General features: G+C 42.8%; 1 protein-coding gene across 2 annotated transcripts in view; it reads left to right on the top strand.

The window, feature by feature from the left end:
• The window catches only part of fbln1 (fibulin 1), a 39,617-nt gene that overhangs the window by 3,240 nt on the left and 10,783 nt on the right, over positions 1-25,594 (top strand). Inside the window, exons 2-16 of one of the 2 annotated variants that reach the window (XM_061721116.1) lie at positions 3,544-3,652; positions 5,324-5,453; positions 7,567-7,717; positions 8,245-8,304; positions 8,396-8,482; positions 8,654-8,791; positions 8,887-9,024; positions 10,348-10,491; positions 10,580-10,705; positions 10,839-10,964; positions 11,048-11,167; positions 15,941-16,072; positions 16,206-16,329; positions 20,533-20,678; positions 23,877-24,017. In XM_061721116.1, the coding sequence (XP_061577100.1) occupies positions 3,544-3,652; positions 5,324-5,453; positions 7,567-7,717; positions 8,245-8,304; positions 8,396-8,482; positions 8,654-8,791; positions 8,887-9,024; positions 10,348-10,491; positions 10,580-10,705; positions 10,839-10,964; positions 11,048-11,167; positions 15,941-16,072; positions 16,206-16,329; positions 20,533-20,678; positions 23,877-24,017 (1,872 nt within the window). Of the gene's footprint in view, positions 1-3,543; positions 3,653-5,323; positions 5,454-7,566; positions 7,718-8,244; positions 8,305-8,395; positions 8,483-8,653; positions 8,792-8,886; positions 9,025-10,347; positions 10,492-10,579; positions 10,706-10,838; positions 10,965-11,047; positions 11,168-15,940; positions 16,073-16,205; positions 16,330-16,810; positions 18,400-20,532; positions 20,679-23,876; positions 24,018-25,594 lie in introns of those variants that run through there. The other variant, XM_061721117.1, reaches the window with a different exon arrangement.

The raw sequence follows: 25,594 nt of genomic DNA, 5'->3' as shown, positions 1-25,594 counted from the left end.
CTGTCGATGTCATGACGGAAGATACAGACTGCACCTACAGAGAGATAGAAATGACAATTAGTTGTTTAGCATGATCTTCAAAGTTATTCCTCTATAAGCATTCAATAATAATGAGATGAAACTGAAGATTTTTTCTCAGACAATTAGTTGGAGACTCGCTGTATTTGACTTTTTGGTCATTAACACCCCACTTTTTGCTTCCCAAATATTTTTTCTCTTGATAGTTTCATTGGAATATCCTTCTCTCTGTGGCCGGAGCCACTTAAAGACGCCTTCTCAGTAGGCCCATCTGAAAAGCTTTTAAAATGCCATTTCATTTCATCCAGCTGCAATAAGCTTTATTGGCCAGACGATGTGCCGGGCTACCAGAAATCCGTCGTGAGTCAGCTAATGTGGCGTCCAGTAATAAATCCTCCATCCGTACTCACTCCATTGTGCCAGGTTAATCAACCTTCAGGCAGCAGCTGTGGTCACACAGTTGTAATTCTGGGCTTTGATTTCATCCAGCCTTCTGTAAAGAACGACACACATTTAACTCTGATCAAATCTTAGTCATTGTTTTATACTCTTACGTCGTGATGAGGTAGGAAGTTGGACTGCAGAGCTTGTTTTATGGAAAATTCCAGGCACTTATGTCAAATTAACTGTTCCTAACCGCACCACTTTCACTTTGTTTGCTGCAAAGTTTATCAGGACAGAGATTGTGAATGATAATGGCTATTCCTGCTTGTCCCTCACTGTGACTGTTTTGATTTAATGGTTATTATAGAATTCCTCCCTACTGGGGGAAAGCAGCAGCTTTGTAAAAATGAAGACTGCTATTCCAGACACTTGTCCTCCCAATCTAATCTAACTTATTATCTAAACTTGCTCACTCCTGCCAGACTTCCCACAGCAGACGCTGTGTCTCAAACAAAAGGATTTCAGTGCATTTCACAATCGCTGTTCCCAATAATTCAGAGAATTTGTCTTTCTAACCAGAACCAACTCGTGTTCCGTTGTCATGGATTGACAAAATTTATTTAACTGGGAGTTTGTATTGTCTTTATTTTTATTTATTTCTGTTTTTCTTAGAGGGGATTTATGAGAGTCAAGCACAATGATGCTGGTTGAAGCCACAGGCTTAAAAAAAAGAAAAAGAAATTCTGACAAAACTATTTCACTTTTGGCAAATCACACAAACCTCAGGCAAGTAAATGTACTTGATAGGATTTCGACAGCTGATTGTTTACAGAGTTGAGGCATTCCACACTCTCTAAATCACATGGATAAACAGCCAGATCGCCGAGAAGCTGGTTGTGCTCCAGCTGTAAAAGCCTCTCTTGTGTCTGCAACAACATATTCGTCATCCATTCTCTTTAGCTAAAAAATAAATAAATACAAATTCTGAAATTTGGCTCACAACCTACTCTGGTCTCTGTTCCAGAGGCGGTCTTGGTCGCACCTCATCTTGTTTCTGTTCTCATGGCGGTCTTGACCGCTCCCCAACCTGTCCCTGTTCCAGAGGAGGTCCTGGACGGACCCCAGACTGTTCCCGTTCCTTGCCTCTGCCTCAAGCGTCGACCCTGTTCCTGATCTGGCTTCTACCTTAGTTCCTGATCCTGTCCCTAATTCTGTCCCCGACTCGGACCCTGAGTTGATCCCTGATCCTGTCCCTGATCATGTTCCCGACCCGACCTCTGACTTAGTCCCTGATCCTATCCTTAATCCTGTTCCCGACCCGGCCACTTACTCAGACCCTGATCCTGTCCCTAATCCTGTTCCCGACTCGGCCTCTTACTCAGTCCCTGATCCTGTCCCTGATCATGTTCCCGACCCGACCTCTTACTCAGTCCCTGATCCTATCCCTAATCCTGTTCCCGACTCGGCCTCTTACTCAGTCCCTGATCCTGTTCCTGACCTCTGCTGGTCCTGCTCCCACTCAAGCCAAGATGCTGCCCCCCTGAACCGTCTACCAGCCCCAGCCTGGTGCCGAGGCTGGCCTCCTGATCTCTGTCTGTGTGTCGGCGGGTCACTGAGGAAGGGAAACCCAAGGGGGAAGCCCAAAGAAGCAATGGGAAAAACACTGTAATTATTCAACGGCATACTACACTGCAGCTACCTTTTTCCCACCTTTGACAATCCCTGTTGCTCATGTGTGCTCATCCATTCCTTTTCCCACGATCTTTGGCTTTTTTTTTTTTTTTTTGGGTTGTAAAGAAATTATTGCAGAAAAGCTCTCAATGCTTGTTTTCCTCTGTTGGGCATTATTCAACGCCTGTCATGGCTATGTTTGATTTTGTGAATGTTTTGCTGACAAAACATGGCTTAGAGATGAGACAGGGGACCATTTTGCCACCAGATTGATTGTGTATGTTGTGTATGTCATGTCATCAGTCATGTAGTCTGAACAGCACAATGACTTCAAGACCAACAGTGAGTCATGTAGTTTTAACAGCAGATGAATCTGCCAACACTGAAAGTCATGTATTCTGAAAATAGCTGAAATACACTTATTGATTTGGCTCTGTGACTATCCTTAATGTCACTATATACTTTATGTGACTATATACTTTATGTGACTACAACCTTTATGTGAATATATACTTTAATAGGGTAAAAAAACGGGGTCAGTGGCCTATCAGTTTTAAACCCCCAAATCTAAATCTGCATGTACACACAGGACAGTATTGCTCAAGGAAAACATATATGCCCATCTTTCAATGAGCTGTGTGAAAAGGGCTGTAAATGCCCTGCTGTTCCACCTTGGTCTTGTTAACATACCAAACTGGGATTTGCGTACAAGCGTGCATTGACAGCTTTATTCAGTTATTGCAGTCACACAGACGTGGCCTCAGGTTCCTGTAGCTGATACATTTTGCAATGTTTCAATGCTGGAGGAGGGAACTTCAAGGTGTCTGCTTTCCAGGTTTGAATAGCTAGAGCCCCAAGTCAAGTGGCAAAGTCTGAAATGTGGCCTGAAACTCTGTGTTTTTGTTTTATGTTGCAATTTTTACAGTCCTGTTACGCCTTACCACAATGCCAAGTCACACAGCCCCCCCACTCCCCCGTAATGGCACTTATGCAGCTTCACGGTTACACCATTCAGGAGTAGAAAAAAGGCCCCTACTAGGTTGCAACAATCTGGCTGTGTGAGTAGAGCCACAGCTATGCTGAGCAATGTCACAATGTACATCTTGTGTGGAATGCTGGCTTGATTTCTGAATTTACACCCTGGCTCATGAATATGTTGGCTTTAGCTTGATTTATATGAATAGCACAAGGGTGGCATGATGGTGACCCTTTGGAATGTCAGTATTGCACAATCTTAGTGTAAAAAACAGCAAACATAAGACAGAATATTGACCCAGCCTCGCCTTTGAAATTGCTGGATGTCAGGAACATGTGTTTAGTACAGATCTCTACATCTACATGCGAGGTCTTCACAGCTACTGCAGTTATTGTTACATGCTATTTGAACAAAATGATTTCTCTTGCACTGCACATTAGGATTTTTTAGACATGTTACAAAGCCCACCTTGGGATTGTTTTCCATATCCGCAGGACCAGACCAGATGTCGGTAGCCGACTGCTGTAAAGACGGCCAAAGGCACGGAAATCATAACAGAGACTGCGCATCCATTCCTCTTATTTCTGAATCAAACACGTGCAGGTAAGCAGGCGAATCTTTGTTCACATCCGTAGGCTTTAAGAGGAACTATTCAAATGCTCAATTTTGGCCTTTCTAGGTTTGTAAGTCATTCCAAGTGGCACCCACTGTTGCAAACTTCCACTTTGGATCATGACTACAGAAGCTCTCGTCGTATTGGACCATAGAGACTTGGTCTTCAACGTGCATGAGGGAAATGTCTACAGGTCCTTATTATGATATTGTTTTACCATATTTTCATAAATCTCTGAACACATTATTCACTTCATGTGAGAGCAGGAAACACTAATAGTGATGGGATAATAACAGGCCTGTTGGTAACTGTAGAAGGTGTTCTGCCGCAGGTTCGGGGCCCCTAAGCCCAAAAGCCCTGCTCCTGTGAACGCTGATGGCAAACACATTTACCATCGCCACCGTGAGTTATCCCAAATTTGTCTAAATTATAGTGTGAGGGGAGGAAAGGGAAAGGGCAGGGATTTGTGGGGGAGCAGGGGGTATTCGGGGATGGAAAAGGGTGAGGGGAGTTAAGAAGAAGGTCTGTTTCTAAACCCAGGAAATAGCTTAGAGGTGAAACACTACATAGAGGGGAGCAAGGAGAGAGGCAAAAACAGGAAATCTGAATGATTGCTTCAGACACCAAAGGAAAAAAAAAAGAAAAACAAGAGAAAAAGAACAGGGAGTAGAGAAAAGAAAAACAGGAGCAGGACTGTGGCCATAAAAGGCTCTGCAGAGGAGGTGTGTGTCATGACGTAAACTGGAGATGTACTGTAGTTTACGTGGAAAGAAACTTCTGGTAAGAGCTGATAAAGAGAAGGGAGGTGAGGGGGTGGCGTTTTATGATTTCTCTCTCGTAAAACTGGGGTGAGTCAGATCCAGACCAGCCAGGAGCTCTGAAGTCAATGGACGACAACGAGGCCAAACTTTGGACAATAAAAGGAAATCTTATCTGAAATTAAACATATATCAACTGCTTTTTTGATTATGGTGCTTTTCTTCAATATTGTTTTTAATATTTGAACAATTTCTGCAGAAATTCTGCTGCAATACCCCTTTATCAACAGATTACTCACTTTATGTGTGTAGCAATATTTTGCAACCAATCCTCTGTGATGTCTGAAGAAACATCCCAGTGATTCTGCTCTGCTGATACCACTGGCAGCTGTTAGTCACTCGAGTTATAGCCAACCTTTCTCCCTTCTGATAGGACTGATAGGATGCTTACAGTAAAAGAGTGTTTTGTTTTAGTCATATCCGTCTTGACGTTATTTCAACAACAACAAAAAAAAAAACAGTCCCACTGTGACTGAGGAGACGTGGTTGTGGACAGATGCTGAGCTTGGGGCCGAAACATCGGTTTAACTTGGGTCAAAACAACAGAGTGCCGGCCCCAGGGAGCGCCGCTCGGCCCGGTTTAAAGCCAAGGATGGTAACGTTGCAAAACACAATCAACTTCCAGTCCCTCTGAACTCACACAGGGCTTACCCAACCCACTCATCCGCACATTTCTAGTGTGACTTGAGCTCCTATCAGCTTTGCCCCAGGCTGATTTTAATTGGCTGCACTTCAAGGCAGAGTTGCTTTGCCACAGGGAGATTATTGACAGAGCTGAGAGTAAATCCACCGCCTGGCTGTTTTGTTTTTGATTTCTTGATGTATTTGCTTTTCCTGCAACAGGATAGTGCAAGAGCAGTGCTGCGTAACAGTGCTGGAAGACAACATGTGCACAACTGGTATCAACGTGGCAAAAGACCAAGGAGCCTGCGATTCTTTGTTCACCAGCACCTGTGAGACCAAGACAACGAAGGTGTGTCCACGAACACACGCACGTGCACACGTGCACATTGGGAAGACGAGACAAAGCAGAGACTGATATCTCCCTCTGTATTTGCTCAACCTCTGTGCAGTCCATCACTTTTCTGGCGAAACCAGTGGTTGATGAGATCACTGGTGTATATCTTCTTGTTTTCCGTGTAGATGTGCAGGATGAGGCATGTCACTCCTGAGAGGATCTGAGGTTGTTGCTGTCAGATCATAAGTTCAGCTCTGAGTGCAGAATATTTAAAAAGTAGTCAGACTTTCTACGTTTTGATTGCCTCTCAACCAAGCCCTCTACTCTCCCTTTGTTTTCACCACATTCTGCACATCAGCACATCACGAAGACAAAAGCTTTCAAAGGGAGACGCTGCAAGTCGGTACGTTCTCTTTCAAGGCTGAGCTGATTGCCAGCGGGGCAACATGCCTTTTCACGACCAACTGCAACGTGCAGGTGATTACCCGCACTGTAGGAAAAGTAAAGTGAACAAAAGATTATACCGCATCCCTTTAAGCAGCAATAGAAGCATGCAAAAACAATGGATATAATATTGGGTCTCAACAAGGAGTATTTAGTATCTCAGTATTTAGATCTCTTTTCCCACATGAGGTACAAAAGACAAGTTGATCCAGCAGTTTGTTCTCTTGTCCAGGCACAGCTCTTAATAATCACAGTAGTCTTACAACATTCTATGACTGTACGGTTCACATTAGCATGCCAAGCTGAAAAAAAAGAGCAGATGAATATATCGCTTTTCTACATGGTGAAGTGTGCTGAGCAGTTACTTGGTACAATTAGATTTTTAAAATGCAACTTAGACCAGTTGAAATCGCTCTGAGTCAAACCTTTCATAATTGGACTTATTGAAACTTAGCATGTACTGTAGATGTTCAAGTGGACTGAAACTGGCCAGCACAGTCTGTGCACGCTCCACAGTTCCCGGCGGGGGCTTTAACTGAAGTACGGGAAGAAGCCGATGCAGAACATCAAAGAAACAAAGCAAAACTAAAGCATACAGAATGTTGGCAATGAACAAAAAGAAGTTTTGGCATTGCTCTGATATGTTTATGGCTTTTCTACGCAGACAAAACAACTTCTAACTAGCTGAAAGCGGAATTATCGCTTGTGATGAAATCATGACATACTTTGGTTGATAAAACAATTCCCTTTGCATACGTGACCACTCGTTGGCTTAGTTGATATTAAGCCATAGCTCGACTGACCTGTGCATGAGACTACTGTAACAGTGTAGTTGTTATCAGCCTCAAAAGAACCTCAACATGATAGACTTGAAGACAGCATCTCCACCATGACTACTGTTTGTGAGCTCCAAACAAAACTGTGTAAGTTCACACAGAGTTACAGTTTCTGTCACGCAAGAGCATGAAAATGCCATGAAGGTTCATATCAAGCCTAGAGCATACTGCAGTTAACGTGTTACAACGGCCGTGGTGGAGAGATCAGAAGCTGCTTGAACACTTTTTAAACATTTTTACATTTGGCTCTGACTGTGGGAGAAATAAAACCACTTGGTGCTGCAGCCACTGCGATAATCCTGCGGAACACCACAGAGGAAGAACGTTTGCACAGTACTGGTATTAAGCTAATGACACAGATTGTGAGATAAAACTTGAAAAAGAGACCTAGTGAAACGGCATCAGCTGTGGAACTGGTTTCAGGATTCGTGATTGCTGGACTTCATGTTTCTGGGTTTCAACCAGGTAGAATTTACACTGGCCTGAAATGTTTTCCTTTCATGAAGTTGCCAAAACCCTTAAAGTTTCCTGGACACAGGCCATCACACAAACGGACTAATTAACCACTGTTGCCACACAGTGCCCCCCCCCCCCCCCCCCCCCCCCCCCCCCCCCCCCCTCCACACACACACACACACACACACACATGCTGCACCCATCTCCTTCCTGATAGACTGCCATAATTATTGACTGAGTGCACATCAGCTGGAGGGGATGACGTCTCCCATCTCCCATGTCTTGACATATTCCTTATTAACTTCCTGGCCTGAGTAGCTGTATTCCAGGCAGTTGGAGAGGTTTCTTCTTCTTCTGTTCTGTGTGATGAACTTTCCATTGGTTTTGTGTAGATGTGCTGTGACTGTTGTCTCCTGGGGAAAGCGGCCCGAGATCTGGGAATCCCCTGCGACCACGGCCTGTCTGTGGGCTACCAGTGCAGCCTGGTGTCGAGGGCCTGCTGCGTGGATGGATCTACAGATAACCACACCGGGCTGACTGACTGTGAGTAGTACAAAAAAAGAGAAACATTTGAACCATGGACGGGGTCCAAACACAAGGCTGCGCTGCCCCCTGCTGGCTATAACCTCCACAAGTTAAGTGCAGAGGGATTAAATTGAACATGGTTATTTAGTTTTTTATGAATTTGCAAATACAGATGCTGACAGAGGCAGTTAAATCCTGGTGGCTGTGGAATTCTTACAGGTTAACTGTGTTGCTAATAGTTTTATCAGCAATGCAGGAGGTTTCTGTTTGATTAAAAATGAATCCCTGCCCTCTATCATCTCGCCATCTAAAAACACTGCTTTAGCAGTTTTAGAGCAAACTGGTGCTGGAATTAACGTAAAAAATATAGGGTGCACATTGAATAAACAGTGTACACTTTATATACTAAATATCACCTGTCAGATGAGATTAATTTATACACATCTTAGTTTTTGTCACTTTGTCTCTGAAAGTATCTCATGGTTAAACTGTTAATATGCATGTTTATGAATAAGAAAACTTTTTTATTTCCTCTTTTAACACAGCACTCAACAACGCCAACCCCAGAAGTGGAGATAAATCATTCCTAAATGATCAATGCCAAGGTACAGAGTAATAATGAAACTATTATAATTGTTTACACTGAACTGCTTTGATGTAGAAAATGTCAATAATATATATTTTTTTACTGCTTAGGGAAGTGTGCACATCTGTGTCAGGGGAATGACACCTGCGGCTGTTTCAAAGGCTATAAACTCCATCCAGACAGAAAGAGCTGTGACGGTAAGTGGCATTTGAAATGTTGATATTTCAGTTTCAGGCCTGTGCATAGATTTTATGAATCTATTGCACATAATAATATAAATCCCAGACATAGACACTTTTCTTCATAGCATCAGTCACAGTATGCATTAGTGCACGGCAGGCTGATGCTTCTGCTTCGTCCTCGCTCAGATATCAATGAATGTCTGATCGGAGCTAGCAACTGTCGGGGCGGAGAGCGCTGCATCAACACAAAAGGCTCCTTCCGCTGTCAGAGAGAGGTCAGCTGTGGGACTGGCTACGAACTCACCGACAGCAACAACTGCAAAGGTTCGTGATGCTTCCCTCTTCGGTGTAGCCACACGCTAAGCTGGTCTTCATTTGCGTGATGTGTTCGGAGACATTTCTTGCGTGACTTCTTCCAGATATCGATGAGTGTGAGGCCGGCATCCACAACTGTGGCCCACAGTTCGAGTGCCAAAATACGCAGGGGTCATTTCGTTGTGTCCCAAAGGTGAAGTGTGGGGACGGCTTCATTCAGGACGCCCTTGGAAACTGCATCGGTAAGGTCTTCAGCAAGACATTTGCGACATAAAAGAATCCCGAGACTTCACAAGACTTTGGTGCAGACAGCCATCCAATGTTTTATACACGCCAGGAAAAAAGATATGACCACATGTGGTCATAGTGGACATGGTGGTGGTTGTGCTACTTCTTTTTCCTTTTACAGCTATTTGAAATGTACAATTATTAAGAGATTATGATTGCTTGTTTCGCTGATTAACTTGCACAATAATCAAGTAAAAACTAGTCTTGTTCTATTATTAGATGGGGAGGAGCATGAACTGTGATCGGTGACCAAAATAAATGATGATAATATGATATAATATAATATAATATAATAAAATAAATAAAACAACGTATCACAAAGCAGTTTTAAGTGAAAAAGAAATATGCATTTGCAGCAAAATGGCAGGAAATGTAATTGCTTAGGGCAACTGACCTGTCCCAAAATGCATTGCTATTTCCAGCCAACATTAATAATTCCACTGAAGTGATAGTGTCGATGGGATCCCTACAGAAAAACCAAGGTTGATTTAACTTAAGAGGTGTGCTAACAGTTTATAAAAAGGACTGTTTGTACAGGCATCTCCGTCCAAGTCTGTCAGGCGACAAGTTGTACCGATTTTGTGGAAGATTGTGTCTGTAGACAGCAAAGGGAGGAGTGGAACTATGGACTCTTCCGTTAATGGAAAATAGAAAAAATACTTGTCGATAACGCCATTGTGGTTACTACTTTTTAAATGAATACACCACATTTTAAAGTTTGTCAAGTTTCAGTGTCACATAAATTGCCAAAGACCCCGACCCTTTCTTCTAGTCCTGGTTTTGTATTAAAAATCTATCCAACGTACACAATAAAATATTTTGTCATGTTACGCTGAAAAGGACAGGAGGGGCATGGTTGGATGTGAAATATATAGGAAGGTTTTTTATTAAATTTGTAGTCTTCTCGTGTTGGGTGGTTTAATTCTGCATGTTTGTGACGTGAGGACAAAGAACACTTAGTTAGAAATAAAGACAACTTCTCTCAATTAAAGTTTTTCTTATTGGAGATTCAAAGTAAACTTACACACGGGCCTTCTCTGTTCGGCAAACGACCTCCCAGAAAAAGACCACATCAAGAATGTGCATCATAGTTTTCTACTGACAGAAATGAAAATATTTAGATAAATGATTACAATATAATTGGCTAAACTGATGGGGAGGAACCGTGGTTTAGACTTAGCCCTCCCTTGGTTGGAGCCTCGATCGGTTATCGGATTATCTTGTCTGCCAAAAACCGCAGCGTAATTTAACGATGTCATCGGCGCCTCTGTTTCCAGATATCAACGAATGTATTATCCAGACTAATCCATGCCCCCGAGGGTCGCTGTGCATCAACAGCGCGGGCTCCTTTTCCTGTCAGAAAAATTCTGTGAACTGCGGTCGGGGATACCACCTTAATGAAGATGGGACACGCTGCATTGGTATGATGAACAAACATGGCAAACATCACTCCGTTCCTGCTCAGGTTCTGGTCCCGGTGGCCTCACCTGTTTGTGCTCCTCTTCTCAGACATTGACGAGTGTAAGGGTTCGGAAGAAGTGTGTTCAGGTCACGGCTGCGTCAACCAGTTGGGCTCGTACCGCTGCGAGTGTTCATCTGGATTCAACTTCAACAGTATCACTCGGACTTGTGAAGGTAAACAGTGGATACATCTCCTTTTGTGTTCGTTTATAAAGCTCAATCCGTATGTTTTCAACCCGTAGAGGAAAACAAAAAAAAAATCCCAAAACCTTCAGGCTTTCAGCCTCTTTCTCTTGCTCTGTTTTAGATATTAATGAATGCAGACACTACCCTGGCCGCCTGTGCGCCCATAAGTGTGAGAACACCCTTGGGTCCTACAAGTGTAGCTGCACCAACGGCTTCATGCTGTCCGGTGACGACAGGAATTGTGACGGTGAGAAACGTGTCTGCTGTGCATCAGGAGAATCTACGATGCTCTCCAGTGGTCTACAACCATCCTGTCCCCTTTACTTGCAGATCTGAACGAGTGTGAGAGCAATCCCTGCAGTCAAGAGTGCGCCAACGTGTACGGCTCCTACCAGTGTTACTGTCGCCGTGGCTACCAGCTCAGTGACATAGATGGAATCACTTGTGAAGGTGAAATGGTTCAGTTATCATAAGATATGTGAATATGTTCATAAAGAGTTCACCTTCGTTCTGTGTTTGCTGCAGATGGAGGTAAGAAAAAGTACAACACCTACTGGAATTAACTGGATTTTCTCTGATAATTGGCCATAAAATTTGACCTGAGCATCATCAAAGTCCCAATAATTTAATCTAATTTCATAATTTAATTTAAGTGATTGAGGAAAAAGTAAGTGAATCAGTGGATTTATTACAATCGACAAAAGCTCAGCTATTTTGACTGGTAAAAGACAAATATCTTAGGTCTACCATCGCATAAGAAGCATCCGTTGTTGTGATCAATGCCATGCAGAAAGGAGATTTCTAAAGATATGCTGTCAAGATTTGCTGATCTAATCCTGTAAAAAGTAATGTAAGCGTTTTTAGGCATCCAACCGTCCACACTCACACAAATTGTGTAATTGGAGACAATTAAGTACTGTGGTTACGCTTCCAAGGAATGGAAATCCAGCCGAGGTTACTCCAAAGGCAACAATGCAGGATGAGGATAAAGAACCCAGAGATGTTTGGAACGATCTAGCAAACATTTCCGTTTGTAAGTCTATCCTACAGAAGTCTTCAAACATTCAGGGGACTGTACCGCAGAGAAAACTGCTGCTCTCCATTCATAAAATAAAATGAAATAATAGTAAAAACATCTCTGCATGCCTGTAGTTTGACAGATTTAGTGTTGCCTAAATGCGGCACGAGCTCTAACAAACCATTGCCTTTGCAAAAGGTGCAGCTTAAAGGCAGGGTAAGCAATTCTATGCAATTTTCCTCAAACATATTTAGTCACATTTGTTGAGTATATCCTCAACCCCACAACCATAAGAAACATTTCTCCATCCAGTCAAATAAGGGGGATGGTTCCTTGGTGCGCTTGTGTATATTGGGGGAGAGGGAGAGGCTTGGGTGAGCTCATGATGGGAACATACAGTGCCTTGCAAATGTATTCATCCCTCTTCGCTTTTTACTTATTTTGTTTCATTACAGCCTTGAGTTCAATATTTTTTTAATCAGAATTTTATGTGATGGATCAGAACACAATAGTCTAAGTTGGTGAAGTGAAATGAGAAAAATATATATATAATAAAAAACTGAAAATTGGCTTAAGGCTTTTCTCCCACTATGGGAGTTTTTACCTGCCATTGTTTATGTAATAATTGCTCGGGGGTTTATGTTTATGTTTATGTTTATGTTCATGTTCTGGATCTCTGGAAAGCGTCTAGAAACAACACCTGTTGTATTAGACGCTATATAAATAAAATTGAAATTGAAATTGAAAATTGGCATGTGCATATGTATTCACCTCCTTTGTTATGAAGCCCATAAAAACTTCTGATGCAACTTCAGAAGTCACATAGTGAAATGATGTCCACCTGTGTGCAGTCTGAGGGTGCTTTCACTCCTGTCCCGTTTGGAGCAGTTGTTCCAAAACAGGGAGCGTTTCCCCCTAAAGATCGGTTCGTTTGGTATATCTGAACACAGCAATCGCGCTTGGATGCGGGACAAAACAAGCGAGCCAAGATGGTCTAGGAGAGGTGGTCTCGACACAGCAACCGACACAACTCACTCATAACTGTGGTTCAACCTTTGTTTTTCCCGGGGTAACGGAAGAGGAAACTCTTTCCGCGTTCATTTCTGACCAATGATAGAACAGTTGGTTCGCGCATGGCATTTGTTAACAGCTTTGAACCGCTACAGACGGTTGCCTTGTGAACAAAAACGCCACAAACAAAAAATTAAACAACTGTATTGATTTAGCCCCTGAATCAGAATAAAACAAACCGGCCACAGGTCTGAAAGCACCCTAAGCGTAATATGCCCTGTCAGCACATATACAACCCTTTTTTTGAAAGGTTCCACAGGCTGCAACACCTAAGGAAGAGGCACTACTAACCAAACACTGCCATGAAGACCAAGGAACCCTCCAAACCAGTGAGGGACAACGTTGTTGAGTACAAGTCAGGGTTAGGTTATAAAAAACATCCAAATCTTTGATGATCCCCAGGAGCACCATCAAATATATCATAACCAAGTGGAAAGAACATGGCACAACAGCAAACCTGCCAAGAGGCGGCCTCCCACCAAAACTCATGGACCGGGCAAGGAGGGCATTAAAGGGGACCTATTATGGCATTTAATGTATATTTTAAACAGGCCTTGAATGTCTTAAAAACAATCTAAAGCTTGTTTTTTCTACATAAAACAGAAATTCAGCCTGTGGGCCATGTCTCTGGTTTTACCGCTTCTAACCTCATTGTCTGTGAGTGATCCTGAGAGGCGGGGAGGCTATGATAATGAGGCTCTGTGCTGATTGGCTGCTTGAATGACGTGTAGCAGGGGAGGGAGCCTCGCTCCAGTCCGGCCAGAGCAGCCGGCTGTATGTCCCATGCCAGGGAGCTTCTGCGACAAAATAAATTCCATTGCTTTATTTTTTTGTATTGGACTGTCCTAACTGGCCGCGAGTTTAACGGTTTCAGTGTGGACAGAGAGCATCCGATGTCACGCAGCTCGACGGATCTTAAAGCCTGTTAAATCGACGCGTAGCCTACGCCGTAGGCTCTGCGTTGGTGAAACGCAGAACCATAAATCAGCCTTCAGTCACCTCGTCTTCACACAGGAAGATTTAATTTAATTCTAAACAGGTACACCACAGTTCTTTACTACAATTCCTCAAGACAAATTAATCATGTTAACTGTAAAGAAATCACAACACTGAATTTTCACAAATGACAACTTTATTGTTAAAAAATAACATAAGTTGTATATAAATAACATGTATGCACTATTGCTGGCTCAAGGAAGGACCGTGCGTTTTCTGAAGGTGTCGTTGAACAGCTTCAGGTGCTTGGAAGATCTGAAACCATAGACAGAAAAAAATGTATTACTATTAGAGCTGGTAATGCTGGAGCCACCGGGGCCCGGGGCCCCTCACCGGTCTGTCCGTGAGCTGCTCACGGACAGACCGGTGAGGGGCCCCGGTGTGTGGCCTCCGGTGCTCCGGAGCTAAGCTAAATACTTAACCCATGCAAAGATCGTACTCATAGACAAATATAAATTACATAAAAAAATAACGTCACTTACCGCTGACTCGTGTGCAGTTGCCGGGTCCGTACTGTGGATACTGATCCTTTTATGAGGGTAAATGTCGATGCAAAAACTGTCCCTCGCTGTGGAAACAGTCACCGCTTCTAAACAATGGCTGAAGCTCCAGCTGGCAGAGTTAGTTGTGGGCGTGGTTTCAGCAGCGGAGGCCGAACCTCTGCGCCTATGGTGACGTCACCATAGGCGCAGAATCTGAACGGCCCGTAGAAACCCCATGACACTGGAAGATTCAGCGAGGCGGGGGGTACCGACCTTGCAGATTTTCATGGGATTTCATCTTCCCTGTGCTGGCAGGGTGAGGGGAGACCACTTTATATATGTTAAAACAAGAAAAAACGTGTTTTTCATAATAGGTCCCCTTTAATCAGAGACAGCACAGAGACCTAAGGTAATCCTGGAGCAGCTGCAGAGGTCCACAGCAAAGACTGGAGTATCTGTACATAAGACGGCAATAAGCTGTGCGCTCCATAGAGTTGGGCTTTATGGCAGAGTGGCCAGAAGAAAGCCATTACTTTTAGTAAAAAACTAAGTGGCACGTTCTGAGTTTGCAAAAAGGCACGTGGGAGACTCCCAAAATGTATGGAAGAAGGTGCTCTGGTCTGAGGAGACTAAAATGTAACTTTTCGGCCATTTAGGAAAACACTGTTTGGCGTAAACCTAACACCTCAGATCAACCAAAGAACCCCATCCCCACAGTGAAACGTGGTGGTGGCAGCATCATGCTGTGGGGGAGTTTTTCAGCAGCTGGGACTGGGAAACTGGTCAGCTTTAAGGGAAAGATGGATGGTGCTAAATAAAGGGATATTCTTGAGCAAAACCTGTTCCACTCTGTGTGTTATTTGAGGCTAGGATGGAGGTTCACCTTCCAGCAGGACAATGACCCCAAACACACTGCTAAAGCAACACTTGAGTGTTTTTCAGGGGAAACGTGTAAATGTGTTGGAATGGCCTAGTCAAAGCCCAGACCTCAGTCCAATAGAAAATCTCTGGTCAGACTTACAGATTGCTGTTCATAAGCGCAACCCATGCAACTTGAAGGAGTTGGAGCAATTTTGAAAGGAGGAATGGGCAAAATGTCCCAGTGGTAAGATGTGGCCAGCTCATAGAGACTTACCCAAAGCAACTTGCAGCTGTGATTGCTGCAAAAGGTGGATCTTCAAAGTGTTGACTTTAGGGGGGTTAATACATATGCACATGCCAATTTTCAGTTTTTGAAACAGTTTTTTGACAGTTACAGAGCCATTCATGCCCTACAAATGTGTCTGAAGCAGTTCTGGAAAGAAAGACAGCCAGAACTTCCTGCCGAATGTTCTGCAGGTCTGATCCAGAGCTACTGAAAGCACTTAATCATCTTTTTACTCCAGGGGGTTCACTTACTTTTTCTTCACAGGATCTTCAGGGAAATTGAATATTAGATATTAGGCTTGTTTTTCTGTTTTACATTGTGTATATGTATTATTTGTACATAGCTGAAGAATAGATTGCACTTATGGCCAAATAATGCAGAAAAGCAGTTCACTTCCAGAGGGTCCACATACGTTTTTTTGCCATTGAACTTATTTCAGCAAATTAAATGCGATCTATATCTGAACTTGCTCTCTGCTCTAACGTGTTCGGTTTCTGTGATCTTTCCAGATATTGATGAATGTGCCCTCCCCACTGGAGGTCACATTTGCTCCTATCGCTGTCACAACACTCCCGGCAGCTTCCACTGCTCCTGTCCCGTTGAAGGTTACACCTTGGCCGGGAATGGGCGCAGCTGCCAGGGTGAGATGCTCTTACTGTGACTTTACCCATGTTTGCTGCAGAATTATTGTTAATATTTTTGTAAAATAGATGAATATTAAAAAGAAGAAAAGAAAGAAAAACAAACATTTTCTTCTCTGTCCTGCCAACCCAGATATTGATGAATGTATCATCGGGAGACACACATGTTCAGAGAACGAGAGCTGCTTTAACATACAGGGGGGATTCAGATGTCTGTCTTTCGACTGTCCAGAGAACTACCGACGTGCCGGCGAGACGTAAGTGGCTGATCTCAAACATGAACGCAAAACTTGTTCAGTTAAACGCTCACAGAGAAATTCCACATTAACTGAGTGGCAGCTCAATCAGTCATTATTCATATTATTTAAATCCAACGTCTGCATGTCCAGTATGCTCAGCGCTCAAATAACTTTAGTATAGATCTGGCTGTAGCATGTTCTCCTGTTTTAGATTGACCGGAAGCACATGGAGATTTGTTTTCAGTTTGGGTTTCGCTACAGTCCCAGATGAATGTGTACCCACACCCTTGTGTGGCAGCACCAGTAGCAGAACTTCTTGCATGTTCCCTTAGAGGGCACCATAACTGACATTGTGCTGCTAAAGGAGATGTTTCTTCCACCGCATGCCATGCACGGCAAGTGAAATTTACACCCAGTCTCTCTTTCTCTGTCTGTCTGTGGCTCTTTTGTTCCATGTCGTCCTGTCCTGCCCCCATCCCCTACTCTTCTCTTTTTGCAGTCGATGCGAACGCTTGCTTTGCAATGACTCTGTCGACTGCCTGACCATGCCCCTGAGAATAACCTTCTACTACCTCACCTTCCCCACCAACATCCCCGTCTTCACCAACATCTTCCGCATGGGCCCCTCCCACACCGCGCCTGGCGACGACATCCAGATCGCTATCACCGCCGGCAACGAGGGCGGTTTCTTCAAATCAGAGCAGATGCCCAATGGCGGTGTTTTGTCGGTGGCAAAGCTCATCAACACGCCACAGGACTTTGAACTGTCTGTGGAGCTGACCCTGCGGCGCTATAACAGCGTCAGCATATACCTGGCTAAAGTGCTCGTGTTTGTTACCCAGGAGCAGCCCAGAGTATCTTATAATCCCTTACTAGAATAAACAACAGAGTTTTTCAGGGCTAAACGTGCGACTACACTGTTAAAAAGCGTGTACAGTAACTGCAGATTATCGTGGAGGGAAAAATTCAATTGGTCAATGAGTAAAATCCAATTTAGGCATGGTAAACATCAGCCTGCCACAGTCTACATGATTGCTGCATACTGTAAAGGTACATCCTTTTAGATATTACTTTGGTGAACTATTTTGGTGTACTGTATTTCAAACAAATTTGTGACTTTTAAATGAAACTGGGCAACTTTGAACATTTATTCACATTATCCATGTCTATCTGTAACACAACAATTCAAACTAATCTTTTTCTGAAGCTGTGTCTAACAATTATTTTTGCAGATTCATTTTAACAAAATACAATAACTCATGAAAATAAAAAAAAGCACAGTTTTTGTTCCAAAAGCATTTCACACAGTCTTTTTGGCATTAAACTTAAGTGTTGTGCTATAGCTGTTTAAATTAAGTGCAGCTGAATGTACTTTTTTATCTTTAGTTTCTATTTTTTTGAAGGTGAAGCATTGTCAAAGCTGATACTGTAGGTGGCGTCCTAGGTCAGGCTAAATCACAAAAATGTGTCTACAAGCGAGTGTAATTTTTATGACGGTTGCATGATAAAGCCTGACATTTTTCTGCAGTATTTTATGGTTTATGTGTTGGATGAACGCTTTTCTATTAAAACTTAAATAGAAATAACACATGTTCAAGTCAAATCCAGTTCCTGATTATGGTGCATTGTGGGGTTTTAATCAAATGCAGCGAGGGGAGCAGTTAGGATGTGACGCCAAGTCTGAAGAGTTCCCTCACATAGTTTTATATTACTTGTATTCCAATAGAATAGAAAAAAAGTATTTATTGCACATGTGTGAACTTAAAAGTACACTTTGTCATCTGATTAGAAAAAAAAAGGTCAAAACGCTTTTAGTACCCATAAGAAAAGTAGACAGCAGCTATATTCATTAGTAATCAATATAAATGAGTATAACCTTAATGCATTACAATGAAACAGAAGTCAGAGTTTTCTACTTATAAATTAAAATCTCAAGTTATGCACATTAGCATGCACCAAAAATGTCACCACTTATAAAGTCAATAAAGTAATTCCATACTTCCAGCCTGCAGTTATAAACCTCATGTATCACAGCTTCCTTTTCCCGAATGTCAGTTACCCTGCACCACATCAACATCTTTCTGCAGCTGTTATTTTCTTGCACATCTCTTTAGCTTCCATTACATTTGGAATAAATGTGAAATGCACAGATTTCCACTGCATACTGCGGGTGTAAACCCCAAAGCAGACAGATAATCCAAATGAAGGCTGAGTAAGTGACGTGCGATGGGATGCAGTGGCGAAGGAGGAAGAAATGTGCACCAGCCGGGAAAAGTATAAATAGTTTGACATGCTGTGAGACTGCTGCCCGAAGGCTGCGGCTTTTAATAACTGTAAATTCAGATGTCCTAGGTTCCTCCTGTCCTGAGCTGTCAGGCCAGTAAAGATGCACTTGGTTCCTAGCAGGGATATCCTTTAAATAAGAGCATAGTGGTGCGCAGGAGTTTTTTCCTCCCCTTTGACATTGAGTTATGGGGCTCTGGGCTCTGGCTGGTGGTCTGAACAATTTGTGGTACGGCAACATCACCGCGCACAAAATGAATGATGCCCTGCAGTGTTTGTGTTGGGGCGTTATCAATGTGCCGACTATAAATAATAATTACCAAAAAAATATAAGGCCCAGTGCTTGACCAGAGCACTTTCATCCAAAAAGTCTGTTTTTCTTTCTGGTCTGAAAGTATTGGGGTTTTTATCCTGGGCCGGGCCATGCGAGGCATGGAGAGAAGATGAAGAGGCGCATGTGCCCTCGTAGCTCTGCATAGTTCACTCATTCTGTAAGGCATGTTTGCATGTGTGAGTGCACATATTTACAAATGGATATTTAAAAAAAGTGCATGTAGATAGAATTTAGACGCAGTTTCACATGGTGTTGTAACCTCAACTGCTTCCCGTTTGCATGTGAGGAATTAGGGTTGGGGATGGGGGGGTGGGGCAGTCACTCTGGTTCATTGTCTTCTCGTAAATTCCCTCTTTACCCCAACAGCTTTTGCTTCATCCTCTAGAGCCCCACTCGGGTCTTTCTGCTGCTTGGGCAGCAGTATTATAAACTAGAAGAACATTTTGTGGGTTTGGCTGAAGCCAAAGCAAAACTTGGACCCACCCGCTAATTGCTAATTACAAGCCCCTACCCAGTGGCGGCTTGACTTTTTGTCAGGGGCTTCTCCCCTCGCTGTCCATGAAAGGAGCCCTGCAACCCAAGCTGGGCCCTTGGCTTCGAGCAACAGTAGATAGGTCCCATGAGGAGCACCGGTGATCCACAGCCCACGTCTCACATGTGGCTGTATGGCTGCCATGCACATTAACTGGACCTATATATGGCAACTTGGATGTTTTCATAACCCAATATAGCCGTGTACTGACTCGTCTCCTCTGTGCAAGGGTGAGCACAAGCCCGCTGGATTTCATATTTAAGGCTTTTATTTGTTTCCAGAGTTCCTCATTGTTTTTAGGACAAAGTACTGATTTATGATGTTGATAATGCCTTAGAAAAGAACCTCTCTCAAAGTCTTATGTTGCAGACAGGAAGTGAAAAGTGATGCTCCAGGTGGCGTTGGTTTTAGGAGCCAGACAAGGCCCTCCACTCTCTCCGACCTGTCACTGATTAGTCTGTGGAATAAACAAAGCCCTAAATAATAGGATGAGAGCTGCCCTGGGGAGAGGCTGGGGAGTTGTCTAGTCATGTTGCTCACAATTTAGGAGTCTTTTAGAACACTCCCTTGCCACATAAATCCTCCTCAAGAGATTATCTGATGTGAAGCTGGGGATGCTCCACAAATCCAAATATTTTCCTGAGCAGGTTGTGGATCATTCTTTTTGAGTGTAGTAATTCATTTCCCACACAGCTTGAAGCAGAGCATCAGAAGACCATCAATGGCAGCACGAGTCTCCACAAGTTATGAAGTTTGGCTGTGGCATGTGCGCCGGCCAGTGTTGATTTATTGTTCTCCGAAACGAGATAGATTTTGAAAATTTTTGAAGCTGAGTGTTTTTTCCAGCACTCTTGGTGTCTTGTTCAGACAGCGCTCGTGCAGCAGCCATAGGTGGGCCCCAATGAGTCCTTGATTATGGAGTGAGTTGAACCCAAGGACGCCCTGTCACTGTGAGATGCAATGACCAAAGGCGACCGACTGTAAACTTTCAGCAGACATTACATAAAGGGCCATGTGTGTATTTGTGACCATCTCATTTTTGTTGAAGCGTGTGTTGTATTGTCTTCTGTAGAGCGGCGAGGCTTGAGCGCTCTGACACTGTTCGCTGCATAAAATCCTGTAAACCCAATGACATCGCCTGTGTTCTGGACCCCACACTGTCAGTGTCCCACACCTTCATTTCTTTGCCCACCTTCAGAGAATTCACAAGGCCAGAGGGTGAGTCCATCCTTTATTGGGTAGTCATACAAACACTGAAATTGTGAGATGTGGATTACAAACAAGTGTTTCTTTGTATTTCTACAGTCATTTTGCTATTTTAAGCCACAGCATGCCGGCGCTATAGCTTTGATGGTAGATCATTTTCACCCTGTTATGAATTACAGTAAATTTCCAGTATCTAACTATTTCATGATAATTATATTTATCACTCAATTATAAATAAACAGTTAATACATTTGGATAAAGCATCACAATGGAGTTTTTTACAACTAAAAATGCCAGTTTGAATATCATTTGAAGACAATATTAAATTGCCTTTAGGATGCGTCGTTTACCTCTCATAGTCTTCTGGTCCTATTACGAGCAAAAATCCTGGTCATCTTTTGCGACAATTGCATATTGTTTTACAGGGCTGTGTTGTGCATCGATAACAAGGAAAAAGCCTCTATGAGCTACAGTGGCAGAGGAGATTAAGAGTCTCAAGAAAGTAATGACAGAAGACTTTTTTCAAAAAGCAACATACAGAACCAGAATTAATGTGAGACGGTCTCTTAAAAGCAACTTGACCTCCAGGCTTTTAGGGGGACCCACTGAGCTAAAAATGGTAAAAGGTTTGTTTGTGCTGCCAGGAAATAACCAGGAGCTATGTCCATTAAAAGCACCAACCATCTAACTTCCGGGTTGAGGCCATCGACTGCATAAAACAATGGAGGAAGGATTAGGTCAAGCGACTCATTGGTTTCTGAAGAGCAGTTGTGAAGCCTGTTATTCTTAGTGCAGAGCGCAGCCATGTTGCTCAAGAAGCTGATAGGAACACGCCCACATACGTCAATCAAAGTTAGCTTTGGCTCCCAGCTCCTTCAGCCAAACCCTGCCAAAGAATCTGCAATATCTGCCCAAAGTTAGATGGTTGGTGCTTGGTTGAGTCCCATGTGGAACTAAGATTGGTTGACATTCCTCAACAGGCCGCTAGAGGCTTGCAGTAAAAGTAGTAAAGTAGTAAAAGAAATAAACATACATGGTTAAAAAAAAAAAACATCTTGGTTCCAATCGTTTGGTTTCACATCCATGACAACTCTGAGGGGGGTGAAGGTTTGTGTACCACAACAGGAGCATTTATATAAAGCATTAAAATGATTTCTAATAGGCTATGACTGATTGACGGTTAGCTCAGCCAATGGCTAGCTCCTATTACTTCCTCATCCATAATCGCCGCGCTGAGTGACGCAACCAGCTGTTCGTTTAACCCCAGCATCGAGTTAACGCGTTACATGGCATGTTCTGTTGCAAACGTCTGCCAGCAGCTCTTGAGGAACATGGCTGTGCCCCGTACGAAGAAAAGGAGGCTTCAAAACCGCTCTTCAGAAACCAATTGGTCATATGACCTTCATGTGTGTGCTTCATCCTTTGTTTATGGTCATAATAGTCCTGTAGGTAAATGTAATTTGCCAACATATACTGTACAGTTTTTTTTAACTGTATAACACTTAGACTCTGTTTAGACTGAAGGCAAAAGTGTCTCAAATCTGACTTTGATGCGACTTTTATGTCGACATCGACATTTGTCAAAATTATGCGCCGGCACAGTTAAAAACTTGACTAGGCCTTCAAAATGGAGAACAGTGATGGAGCAAGTCAGAGAGTGAGGTGTTAGATTTCATTAATATATGGGGAGATACTTCAATTCAGGCAAAACCAGAAGGATCGTACCGTAACCGCTCTGTTTTTGAAAAACTGTCAAAGGAAGTGGAACAATGAGGACAAAGAAGAACGTGACTGCAGTGCCGAAGGAAGGTGAAAAGCCTGAAAGCTAAATTTAAAGAAGTGAATTAATGTTACAGCTGCCATTACACAAACATTTTGAAAGAAAAGTGAAAATGCTTACTTCCTCCATAACCTCCGAGAACTTTAGTGCAATGGCGTGCTGCGTCGAACATCTTTGTTAGCATTAAAACTTGCAGTGTGAATGGGGTCTTATATTTGTATTCAATTTTGCATGGTTGATAATAAATCCTCTGCTAACATCAGTAGCCTAGTTTGTGCAAAATGATATGCATATCCTGGACAAATTCTAGTTTGAAAATCAGAAATTAAATTGCTAAGAAAGCAAGAAAAGAGACACATTCTTCCGGGCCCTTTCCCCTGATGTGATGCAGGATTGAATTGAATTTAATTCAATTCAATTGTATTTACATGACATCTATTACAACCCAAGTTGTCTTTAGGCGTTCTCCAGAGACCCAGAACAAAGCTATGTACAAAAAGGCGAGTGTTGTATTTATCTGATACTTGTACTTTGCTATTATCATGTGCATAAATATTATAACTTAAGGTAAAATTGATTGGGCATTGCTTTACAATTGAATCTATGTTGGCTTTTCCATTTTAAGAGTTAGAAGTAGTTTTAATATGATTATATTGAAGGTGAATTTTTTTTCCACTTTTGTGGTGCCACCTGGAGGCCACAGCGCCCGTAGCATTTGCCTATATTGCCCAATGGGCCAGCCGGCTCTGTATACACGGCAATAAGAGACTGAAACTTTTCCTTTTTATAGCAATATTACTGCATTTTTTAGGCACCCAAATTTCCTGTATGTGTACTTTTAGGCCCAAAATTTTTTTATTTTAGGCTTAATTTTGTGACAGTCTTTGGAGAAGATAATAAAAATAAATCCTATGTTAATGTCATTGATTTTCCTTTTTTGCCTTTTTTGTTAAAATCTATATCTGTTAATCTTTAAATGCTGCTCCTCGCAGATGTTAGAACCCATGACTACCAAGGTTACCATGAAAAAGACCAGCTTGGCTGGGCCTCACAGAGCGTAAATGCCATGCTGGTTGAACATAAGTAACCACAGAAATCATTTGCAGGCAGTAACAGCTGACAAGCATCTATTGGCCAGCGTGGAGCGCATGTTTCAGGCACGCTCATGCTCAACGTCACAGGGAGTTAAGCCCTTGTCATTTCTTATAAACTCCAAATTTGGGTGTATAGGGCTCGAGGCCCTTTTGAGTACAACAGTACTGAAAAGCCTCAACCTTTCTATGACCCACTCAGACTATAATATACACATAACCTTCCGTCTCCCGTTTTATTGTCCAGCACAAGTTTGGCAAATCAATCCCAAGGTCTTTATGAGGGTTTAGACTCCAAGTTTTTTTTTCCCTCTCTACCTAATTGTTATCTTCCAACAGAGATTGTTTTCCTGAGAACGACAGTGCCGGCTTTTGGGTCCTATCACTTAGGAAGTTATGACGTCAAGTTTGACATCCTGGAGGGCAACGTTGAGAGTGCTTTCGACATCATCAAGCGAGTAGAGAACGGGATGTATGTGGGTGAGTACATTTTGACGGTAGCAGCTTTATCATGCAGCACAGGCTACCCCTATAGCCTCTGTGACTGGAAATTGCTTTTACCTTTGAAAGAAAGGTACATAATATCTTATATCCCAAATATCAAATCTGGTTATGACTGGCCTCCAGAAATTTGACCAATCAAAACTCACTTGAGTCAAATTTGTTCATTTTCACAAGGATATTTTCCTTGTGGTTCTCTTTTTTTGTTGTTCTGAAATAATTATAATTTTAGGAGTTCTGTTGGGTGCAAGGCTACTCCACAGGTAAGAGAGAGAGATTTTAGACATTTACATTTAGAAATTAGACATCCTAAAATTCTTGCATGGACAATTCAAGTGACTGCAGCCATGCAAAAGAGCCCTGGAGAGTTCCAAGCCCCAGCATAAGACATCTGGTGTTGTGTAACACAACATGTCTTTGGGTAGATGGCATTCCCATCCTTTAGTCTGATGCAGACCCTGAGGCTGCTCTACACTTGTGGGAGAGCTGAACGGAGGCCGGGGCTTAAAAGAGGATGAGTGTGCACTCAAGCTGACGTCAATACATTGTTGGGTCAGTCAAAGTGTTTTTGTTTTGCTTGTGTGTAGGGATGCAGGATGGGGTAATAAAGGGACAGCGTCTACTGTTTTTTTTTCTGTTTTCTTCTCCTAAAGATGGATGAAGTGATAGCCTGTCAGTATGCACATCTGTCTTTACAAAATTGAAGGCCATAAGGGGGGGGCAAGAGCGTGTGGCTGGCCTTGGTTAAGGCTGCATTGTGGGCACATGCAAGTGTTCGTCTCTTGAACAGTTGCAGAAACAGATGTGTGCTTATCAAACACAAATTCATGCAAAGACATGGCAGAAAAATGCATATCGACAGTAACAATTCACATAAATCATTGCAGAAGCTGTTATAATTATAATGTTCTGCATTATAATGGCATGCTTTTGTTGGAATGCACAATGCTGTAATCCTGCATGAGTGAAAAGCATTTTTTTTTAGTTATGTATCTTCTACTGTGTGTGCATGTGTACAAAGAGGATTTAAGTTAAATTACCTGTTTACAGCAGTGCTCATTGGCAAGTGCAATCTGTGTGTGCAAAGGAAGGAAAGAGGATAAAATTGCAGAGAGAGAAAGACAAAGTGAGAGGCTGTAAGTCAATGAGAGGAAGGGAGACGAAATATGTGCAGAAGTAATCCCGGGCGCTGCGCTTCATGTGGTTGAATGTATTGTTCCATTTCCCCATGCTAGGCCCTAGTGTCTCGCCGAGCATTAGAGCACTTAAATTGACGACCACATGAAAGGCCTGTTTGTGAGGAGCCACTTCTCTCCCAAACCCATCAGACGCTTATTGGATGCAGCTTTTGCATGTTCACACCAGTTGCTCATCACATATCCAAACTCAGGCCCTGCACTCTGAAGCCTTTGGTCATCGGCGGCTTGCTTGTGAACTGTGGTATTCACAGTGGGATGGAGACGCTCTTGCTTTTATTTGGGAGCTTGAGCTGCTGGTGCTTTGGCCCGCAGATGCTGCTGTTGCGCAACCATTGTACGAAGCCCGCTGACGTGTCA

Source organism: Cololabis saira, chromosome 5, assembly GCF_033807715.1.
Source record: "Cololabis saira isolate AMF1-May2022 chromosome 5, fColSai1.1, whole genome shotgun sequence".
NCBI classification, from domain to species: Eukaryota; Metazoa; Chordata; class Actinopteri; order Beloniformes; family Belonidae; genus Cololabis; species Cololabis saira.
This window is presented reverse-complemented; position numbering and strand designations above follow the sequence as displayed.